General features: G+C 32.3%; 1 protein-coding gene and 1 long non-coding RNA gene across 2 annotated transcripts; one reads left to right on the forward strand and one right to left on the reverse strand.

The window, feature by feature from the left end:
• Positions 1-931: 931 nt before the first annotated feature.
• LOC143051344 (uncharacterized) lies at positions 932-4,392 on the forward strand. The gene is made up of 4 exons (XM_076224285.1): positions 932-1,193; positions 2,512-2,661; positions 3,247-3,360; positions 4,052-4,392. The coding sequence occupies exons 1-4, from the start codon at positions 1,121-1,123 to the stop codon at positions 4,189-4,191; spliced, it is 477 nt and encodes a 158-aa protein (XP_076080400.1). The 5' UTR covers positions 932-1,120; the 3' UTR covers positions 4,192-4,392.
• Positions 4,393-5,438: 1,046 nt separating this feature from the next.
• LOC143051345 (uncharacterized) lies at positions 5,439-9,084 on the reverse strand. Its single transcript, XR_012970714.1, has 3 exons — positions 8,944-9,084; positions 8,138-8,272; positions 5,439-5,708 (listed from the first exon to the last, which is right to left on the reverse strand). It is a non-coding gene; the product is annotated as an uncharacterized LOC143051345 (long non-coding RNA).
• Positions 9,085-10,625: the final 1,541 nt, after the last annotated feature.

The raw sequence follows: 10,625 nt of genomic DNA on the forward strand, positions 1-10,625 counted from the left end.
GATTTTGATAACGGGCAACAGTTGTGAATTTAGGAGAATTTATTGCTGAATATCTCCACGACATTTGAAATTTGAGTTACATACTAATCAATAGATAAAAGGAAAATGCTCAAAGTAAAGTAATACCATGACATACTCCAGCTCAAAAATGTTAAAGAACAAAAACTTCAAAGACCAGGAGTTTAGTCCTCACTTCTTTATAAAGCCTTACAATCTTATTTATCTGCAGATAGAGGCACACTGTATTTCACTATTTTTCCGTCTTGCTCATTTTCGACCACGCTTTATCAATGACAAAACAGCAAAATTTTGGTAAAGGGCGATACTATCATTTTTTGAAAGTTTATTTAGCGCATGTCAACAAAATATTTTGAATACCAATATCAACTTTGATATATCAGACTTCGTCGACTATTTCATTTCGACGTGACGCGTGTTTAACGTTAACTATTGTATGTTTTGGAATATGCATATAACAATTATTATTTTCTTAATTTTATAAGTTACATCTTTAATATATTAAATGCACATTGCTATCTTGCAGAAAAAAGTATGTATTTATGTCATAATCAGTTCATACAGTGGTATAACTGTACACCATAAGAACGAATTTGATTATCTCCTACGTATCTTAACTGTCTCTTTCATGTCTATCACCATCAATTATTTTAAACATGTTAAAGTTTAATGGGTTTTGAAATTGTTTGCTGTATCCAATATTGGGACGGAAATAATTGACATTTTAGCAATAATTCTAAACAAAGATTCTTCAACATGAAATGTCAAACCACTTCCACATATTTATATTGTAATTATTACCTACTACCATTATATAAATAATATGGATGTTACTAAATGTACATTAGTAGAAGAATAGTCAATAACATTGTTAGAATTTACTTTTTCTCCCATTTAAATGAATAACATTTACATATGATAAGGTGAAAAAATATTTCAACGGTTTAATTTGGATTCTGAAAGTAGCTTTTCAAATTAAACATTGAGTAATATTGTACGCCAAGCTAAATAGTAACCAATATGTGATAATAAACAATGAATTTGTCATGGAGACAGTTTTGATACCGTTTTTAACTACAAGTTGTTAAAAAGTCAATGAGAAATGAACTATCATTCAATTTTCATTTTAGTATTCCATTTTTTCATACCGCTTCACTGTTCAGTTGTGTTTCAAGGTAAGTGATTCTTAACTTTAATTCGTATTTCGTAAGAAAAAACCTACACAATAACAGCAAGCGTTACTCATAAGACTTGGGCTTGAACAAATCATGCAGCCCACTTCTTTTAAATGGTGCAAATCTATAAAGGCCGACCGCGTACCCGCATAAACTCAACTGAGCAAACACTTGTGACATTTATTTTCCATCTGAACTAGAAAAAGTCAGAGGGGGAACTTTAATTGGAAGTTTAATTTTGCAGATGTATTTCTGCCTCATTTAATCCTGACGTCTTAAAATGTAAACATCTGAATGTGCCTGTGCAAGACTATATACCCCGTCGGACATTACGATGTTCAAATCTTCTTTTATGACTTGATATCTTTGGCAATAAGGAATTCAGATGATGTGATGCACTGCAAAATCAGTATTGTTTTAGAAGATTTATAACGAACTTCACTTGACCAAGGACAATATAGAGCTCGGCTCATTATACATACATTATACATGGTAATACACTACTGGCGATGCCAACATGATTTTGATGACCAATATCGATTACCTGATTACCATGCATATGTTCTTTAACCAAAGCCATGTTTCCTTTTCATTGTCATTATCAACGAATGTTGGTTTTCTGTGATCATGATGAACATTGATGTTGTCCCTCATCTTGGATGGGGTCCTTGTGTCTTAATCTTTAGTTTTCTGTGATCATGATAATATGAACATTAATGTTGTCCCTCATCTTGGATGGGGTCCTTGCGTCTCAATCTTTAGTTTTCTGTGATCATGATAATATGAACATTGATGTTGTCCCTCATCTTGGATGGGGTCCTTGTGTCTCAATCTTTAGTTTTCTGTGATCATGATAATATGAACATTGATGTTGTCCCTCATCTTGGATGGGGTCCTTGCGTCTCAATCTTTAGTTTTCTGTGATTATGATAATATGAACATTGATGTTGTCCCTCATCTTGGTTGGGGTCCTTGCGTCTGAATCTTTAGTTTTCCATGATCATGATAATATGAACATTGATGTTGTCCCTCATCTTTGATGGGGTCCTTGCGTCTCAATCTTTAGTTTTCTGTGATCATGATAATATGAACATTGGTGTTGTCCCTCATCTTGGATGGGGTCCTTGCGTCTCAGTCTTTAGTTTTCTGTGAACATTTTTTTATGTTTGTTCTTCTGTCTCTTTCTGTCTATTGACATATTTGTTTTTGAGTTCCTATTATTAATTTTTATCACTGATATATTGAATATATGTTCGAAAGCTGTTTGGGCAGTAGAGGTAAGAATTTAAAAAAAACAACTGTATATATATGTTTGCAGATATAACAGACGAAACGATATGTACATCATGTCCAAGTGGATATTTTCAATGCAAAAACTGTAGATGTATACCATCGAGTTGGCGATGTGACGGTGATAAAGACTGCGGCTTAGATGATACTTCAGACGAGGACAATAGGCATCTCTGTGGTAATTTTGTTCATTTATAATGATATACTCTATATAATTTAGTAGGGATGGCATATCGTGCGTACTGATTATTTAGTTGTTTGCTTAAACTTTCTAGAGAACTTTATTCCTGATTGTGTAGACCAAATACATTAGCCGGTTTATGTACCGATCCTTTGACATCTATAATGTTCTTTCCTACTATCTTTTGCATTTAGCTTAAATTGTAATGTTAGTTACAGACCATTTTTTTTTGTCAAAAGGAAATTTGTCTAAAATATTCTCTACGAGGAACTGATGGATATGTATTACCAAACATAAAAGATCCAGTGCCAACTCCAGCAATTTAAAAACCGCATGTCCCCATCCAAAATTGATTTTAAAATAAAAGGTTGATCTAACTCCCGGAACCAATTGCCCAACCCGATACCTTGGATCAACCACAGAGATGGTTTACATAATTCGTATTCGAAATTTCATTAGTATCAAATATTTTAAGATTGTGTTTAAAATAAAAAAGTTTAGTAATAATGTAGTTACTTTATAAAACATGTTTATCCATATTAAAGCAATGGCATACATTATTCATCAATTTATCATCTATAGGTCAATGCTCCGGATTTAGGTGTGAATGTGGGAGGTGCATTCCTCAAAGATGGTTGTGTGATGGAGTTCCAGACTGCTCTGATAACTCTGACGAGATCCAATGTGAAGGCAAAGGTAAGGTATAAGGTAACAATATATCTTTAGTTTAATAGTGTTAACAAATATAATATTACTCAAATATAAAAACTTTTTTAAACGAAAGTGTGAATCTATCATAGCTCATGTATCATTGTGTGCTCTTTTATTTACTCAAAATTGTTATCATCTCCCGACTGGACATTAACGAAAGCGATGTATTACTGAGATTTTGTTTGTTTGAACATTACAGTGCGATCTGTGACACAGGTAGAGCAGGATCTGCTTACCCTCTGGAGCATTTATTTAGTTACATATAATTGGTTTAAACTTTGTGAAACATTCCTGTTGAATCTTAATCCCGAAATTCGTTTCGGGTACAAACGTTTTGTAACTTATTCATGTTATCTATTTTCATTTCTAAAAAATATTTAAAAATTTTATGTTTATTACTGGATGACCGCAATTATGATTCTAATTATTGTACCAAGTCGAATACGTTACTGCAACATCGACAGTCATGGTATAGCAAACTGGTTTACTTTTATAAATTATTATTTGGATGGAGAGTTGTCTCATTGCCACTCATACCACCCACAGTGTTGGTAGTTGAACGCTGTGGGAACTTGTTTTTTTGGTATGATCATTACCGACCATTAAGTCCTTTATCAATAAATCGTTATAGCATTAAGTATGTTATATTTTATAGTTTTATTTTTCATATTTGCAGACTACTGTGATCTTGATCCAGATAATCACTTCCGGTGTACAGCAAGTGGAAGGTGTATAATATTGAAATGGAAATGTGATGGAGAGTTTGATTGCGGGGCTGGTGATCAGTCAGATGAAGAAGGATGCTCAAATTCATGAAGATGCTTTAATGAATACTTATATCATTGAAGAACACTGTCTTAAAATACATTTATTTGGAAGTACAACTACTTGCCTTTCTTAAAGTTTGTATTAGTAAATGTTCTAATATATTATTTGGATAATTATAACATTATCATATTCATACCATTATACATGATGTGAATAATATCACGAAAAAATAAATATAGCTAGTTCTGCTTTAAGTATTGATTTATATTTTGCGATTGGCAATTGTTGTATAAGTAGGTTTCAGAACTAAACATAACGGCAAAAGAAATTATATCTAATACCATTACAGCAGCACTTGCTTTTTTGTATTTTGTTTTTCAATGGTAAAGGTTTGTGCACTGTTTTTGTTGGATTGATGACTACTCAATAGAGCCAAAAGATTTCAACTGGATTGATGACAACTAAATTGAAATCTTTTAACGAAAAGACCTTTCGATTTTATATAAATCATTATATGCAGGTTCAGTAACCGATATTAGAGTGAAGACCAACAAGATATATCTAGAACATATTATGTGCTTTGAGCTTACTATTAATGTTAGTTTTTTATTATATATTATATATATTCCGATAGTTTACCGTAAGGTACTATACACAATCAAGAATCAAGAACAAAACAGAATGAATAAGCACGCGTTTGTTGAAGAATACTATGTGCCTTAGGTGGCTGTCTCATGGGCAAATACTACACGTCTTTTTTTTATTGGTGTTTCTTTTTCTTTTGGGATTTCAACCAGCGATACAGAAAGTCACTCTGCTAGATAGAGGCCCATATGTTATGTGTCGTTACAAGCAGTATAACACATAAGCCATATGCCATGCACCTCAACAGAATATCGACAAAAACAGTTCAAGCAAAATTTACATATTTTTCAGCAAATCAAAAACTGTATAGTCAATTAAACACCACATGTGTAGTACTTTAAGTATAGATTGCATGCATTTCCTACATTCGTTGTCCATGTTGTCCGTTTTGTAGGTAAAAGGCCAGAGTGCCTGCAGATAAACACTGAACTTAATAGGAAAACATCAAACTTTGGCGCTTATAATGTGCCGAATTCGACATCACTACATCAGTTTTGATAGTATAAGATAAAGTACAATGTATTTTGACTACTTACATCACTCAGGGGATAGTTTTTCAAAGAACAGAGGGCATGCTTTTTCAATCGTACCCAGTGGATATGTTCTTTTAAGGACACTAAATATAGGAGTTTCGCAATAGGAATAATGAGTTTCACTCAATCATAGTTTTATTTCATTGTCTATACTAAACTTGATGAATAAGGCTATTATGTCACAAATCAATATTGAATATCAATTATACATGTAATAAATTATATTCCTTTTTATTAAATTATGTGTAAGAAAAGAGTCAATTTAGAGTGTGCAGATAGCCTCACTTTCATCTGACCCATCAGAACAGTCGTATTCCTTATCACATGTCCAAATTAAAGGAATGCATTCTCCAGACTCACATTCATATTCTTTATAACTGCAAATATCTACCAACGAAAAACAAATAATATATTAAGTGCATAACATATACGTATAGATTTTAACATGCCCTTTTCCATATTGACCCTGGTATCATCCTGAGACTCCCATATATCGGCCTTGAGGCTTTAGCTCGAGAACTGATTCAGGCTTACAAAATGTTTATTGCAATATATTGCGATAAAACACTCTTGTTTGGTTCATACATTTGTAATAATCTTATTGTATCACAAAAATATTAAATTTGTTCAAAAAAGCAATGATTAAAAAACCCTTATTAATAAAATACCGAAACTCAAGAAAAAGAAAAATAGAAAAGTCGTTAAAACAAAATGGAAAATAAAAAAAATCTAGTCTAGAGCATTGTAATGTAAAACAGCTGTCGAACTCTTGGCTTGAAACATACATTCGTAATGTATGAAAATGTGAATAAATCCTGCTTTTATTACTTGATAGACCTCTCACTGGTCATGTCTTTTCTGAGAATGTGTTCAGATTTGAGTTATTCGAATTACAGCGAATACATTCATGGTTTTGTTTAGACGAATATAAACTTGTGTGTTACGTTTTAATAATTTATTAAAGGGGCACTAGCTGTCAAATTCATGGTCACCGATTTGACTCAAATTCTCATATTTCATTTATAACTATGTAAAACATTTATCCAAACTATCCGAAGTCTAAAATAAACAGTGTACAGAGCATGGGGTAGATAATATATAGGTTCGTTTCGTGTGTTTTTTAGTCTAGACGCCATCTAATTAACTATCGATTTGTCCTCAGATGACCATATAAGCGATGTAAACATAAATAAAGATATTAAACCAAGACGTGCAATTGGATTTTTATAGGTCTGTTTGATTTTATTTAATATATTAAAAATAGACGTTTCTCATTGCTTTTAACCGTATAAGAATGATTGTATGTGCATCGAACTAGTAATCAAATGAATTACTGTAGTTTCACTTTCATTGTTGACATTCTTTTTCTTTAAATAATCAGTACACGTACAATGCATGCGTTGTCAATCTCTAGCTAAAGGTTAAATTGAAGTTCACATGAATACGGATTTAAAGAGGTTGACTCATTCACTTGCAAGTGAATAACTAATTATCAATGTTTCTTAGCGTAATTTGACAAGATTGAACCTTTTTGACTGCAAAAAGCGAATTTTTATTTCACTATTTCACTTTCATTATTGATTGAACAAAAAGAAATCAAACTTTAGATGTTTTATATATCTCGTAGCTAGTGGCGCTTTAACATATGTGTACATTTTACGATGAATTTGTAAACCAGTGATTATGTACAATTCCCTGGAATAATTAGCGGTTTTGTAAAATCATTTTAACAGTTATAGTGATTTTGTACTGGTGTATACAACATGCAACAGTGAAATTTTAATCTCATGGATGTAGTAAAAGCCCTCAAATAGGTTAGGATGTTATAAATTCACTGAAATAAGTGCTAAAATTTTTATAAAATCCCTGATTCAAAGTTAAAAGTTGATATCAATTTTTTTTGTTACTTTATTAATATCAAAATAGACCCTTGATTTTGAAATGTATGTGTTAAAAAATACTTTAAGTTCAAACAAGCTTAAGTGTAGATTGATTTTGAACTGATATAAAGACTATAATCTACTAATTTTTGTGTAAAAAGAGTTTGGGTGTCATTTATTGCTACTGATGTTTTTCGATAGGCTATTCTGTTATGTTCACATCTATTCACAAATGGAAGACTATTTTACTACTTGTCAAAATGATATGGAAGGGACAATAGATACAGATGACTGATTTAAAAACAGAGAATCGTCAGTTCTTCTGTCACCCTAACAAAATGTCATTAAGGCAAAAAATAACCTTACAATTGCCGTTATATTTCTAGATCGCATTTGAAAAGTAGTTGTGAATAACTACTGTCGGCTTTTTAAAAGAAACTTTTCAAATTTCAAATATTTAAACCGCACAATAGTTTGGTATTTTCTTTCCTTTGGGTTTATAAAAGCAGATAAGGGTTGAAAATCATTACGACAGAAAGGGAAAAAAAAGCATATTCAACTCGCATTTTTTATAATATAAAAAATATGGGTATTCTCAATGATCCTACACCATAATGAAAATAACGTTACGTCATTGGTAGAAAATCCATTGTTTAGTACGTTTTCCGGAGCATATGAGATCACCCCAAGTTTTTGGTGTGGTTTGTGTTGCTTATTCTTCAGTTTTCTATGTTGTGTCTTCTGTACTATTATTTTTCTGTTTGTCTTTTTTATTTTTAGCAATGGCGTTGTCAGTTTATTTTCTATCTATGAGTTTGACTCTCCCTTTGGTATATTTCGTCCCTCTTTTAAACCATTCATAACGTTTCGGTGTAAGCTTTTGAAATGATAACATAGAATGTAACTTTGAATTTGAAATGCTGTTGTGAATCTAACCTGCATCACAATCATTCTCATCTGACGTATCGTCTGCTCCACAATCAAATTCACCATCACACTTCCATCCTTTGTGTATGCAATCTTTACTGACAGAACAACGGAAACTGGTTTAAGCGTCGCACGCATCTTTCGCTATGAATGAAACCAACTTGTAAGTTTCTTTTTATATTCGATATGAGCAACATGAATGTTGATGTGTTATATCTCACAAGTCCAGGGTAACTAAGATATAGAAATCATTTCTGATTATCAAAATGATTTATCTGCTACTTGTGTCTATTGTTAAAAAAATCGAAATAATAAAGAGGTATAGGGTGAGGGTTGAGATCTCAATAAACATGTTAACCCCGCAGCATTTTCACTCCTGTCCGAAGCCAAATCCTCTGTCATTTGTTTATTTTGTGTGATTTTTAGTTTCATTTCCTTATATATGTAATCTTCGGTTGTTATCTGCTTTTTTGTAGGGTTTTTGACTGTTTGACATATTCCCCATTTCAGTTCTATATTTTACGTAATATTTGGTTACGAAAAGTTGATTCCGTAGTGCATGATAGGTACATTTTCTCTGTCATATTTCCGATAGAACGGGTATTGATGCAATAGTTACATGCTTACCTTCAACGAAACAGTCGTGTTCATCAAAATTTATAACAAAAATACCTAACTGCAAAAATTGGCAAAATCAAAAGCTCAAACACACCAAACGACAGTATTCATGTAAGAACTGATATGCATATGAATCGGCGTCATATGTCAAGCTTTGGTACAGTAGGCTGAAAGAGCAAATTTGAACCAACTCCTACCTAATAATTCACTACAACTGTTTTCATCTATGCTATCACCTGGTCCACAGTCACTGTTTCCATCACATCGCCATTGCTTAGGAATACAGGAACCAGATAGCTCACACCGAAAATATCTACCGGGATTCTTTGCACAGTTATCATCTGGATGAGATATATGAAAGTTATAAGTATGTGCCACGTATCAAACATAATACAGCAGTGATTTCCTGGAGTTGACATTTACTTACAACTAGTATGTTTTATTGAGCCTATTGTCTAGTAACCGTTTGTATATCAATCCCAAGATAAAAAACCTAAAGAATGGTAAATAACTAACCAGGTTCTAGTTCTTAACATGTACAACTTAACCATAAGCAATACAATTAGAAATGTATCAGAACGACGTCTTAATCAGTTGGCATACATATGCATGTTATTGTGTTGTCTAACTGTGCCTGTTCGTCCGGATATCATAGTTTAATTAATTTAAAACTGTTATTTTGTTTCATCTGATTTGAATTGTTAAGTAATGGGTATGAAAGAATTTTCAAAATAAAGCTCATTACAATTCAAGCTTGGGTTGCTCACGACAATGTATGACTCGGAGTTCAATTTAATTGCAAACATTCGTATGACAAAATGTTAACTGTAAAAATACCGCTTCTTGATGTTTTGTCTTACAATAGTTTTATTAGGTTCAATTGATTAAACGATCTTACTAAGCTAGAAATTCGGGATTAGGGAAAAGTGTTCCAAGTAGGTAATATTAACTCACCTGAAAGTTTACAATAAGCTTCATCCGTATTATCATGTGGTCCACAGTCTCGTTCTCCGTCGTATTATCACGTGGTCCACAGTCTCGTTCTCCGTCACATTTCCACTCTATTGGTATACAGTTACCATTCTTACATCGCATCTGTTTTGTCGTACCACGTGTTGGACATTCCTCGCCTTCGTGCAAATGAAAATGAATAAAATGATATTGGATATACGTGAATGAGACCGCAACGGAATCAACGCTAACAATAAATACATGTGGAAGGCAATATACACTCTACAACAACAGGTGTAATTCAACGCAATATGTCAAGCTTTAAATCAACCCGAGCCTTGAAAAGTCGAGAAATAATGTTTAAACGTTGTCATAATTGCAGTATAGAAACTGAACTGTAAGGTAACCTTTGATCTTGTCTGTGAATCATTCTTTACAAGTGAATGTACAATCATTAAAAGCAACTTGCGTGTCAAACTTTTAGGATTACACTACTATTGTATTGCCAAACCTAATCACTGTATCATAGGGACTTTTATTTCGAATTGAATAACGTTGAAATAATACGTATATATTCAAAATAATCAAAGGGGCACTGTTTGTCAAATTTATGTTCACCGATTTGACTCTAATTTTCATATTTGATTTATGACAATGCAAAACATTTATTCAAATTATAAAGTCTACAATAATCGGTTAATTCATTTAGTGTGTATTTTAGTCTAGACGTCATGTGATTAACTGTCGAGTTGATTCCTAAGACTTCCGATTGCCTAATAACGATATAAACATAAATATTGATATAAACAGATATCAAACTCGTGCATTTGGATTTTTCTATTCCGATAAGTTTTTAAAAATATGTTAATCATCGTGTTTTCCTGTATAAGAAAGATTTTTTGGGGGTCGAAACAGTCAATCAGATGAT

This window comes from Mytilus galloprovincialis, chromosome 11, assembly GCF_965363235.1.
Source record: "Mytilus galloprovincialis chromosome 11, xbMytGall1.hap1.1, whole genome shotgun sequence".
NCBI lineage: Eukaryota > Metazoa > Mollusca > Bivalvia > Mytilida > Mytilidae > Mytilus > Mytilus galloprovincialis.

Bases quoted from the DNA above. Each gene is read 5' to 3' on its own strand.
- LOC143051344 (XM_076224285.1), top strand. From the start codon at position 1,121: ATGAACTATCATTCAATTTTCATTTTAGTATTCCATTTTTTCATACCG. The intron at 2,662-3,246 runs GTAATTTTGTTC...TATCATCTATAG, and splicing joins GGACAATAGGCATCTCTGTG to GTCAATGCTCCGGATTTAGG. The intron at 3,361-4,051 runs GTAAGGTATAAG...TCATATTTGCAG, and splicing joins GATCCAATGTGAAGGCAAAG to ACTACTGTGATCTTGATCCA.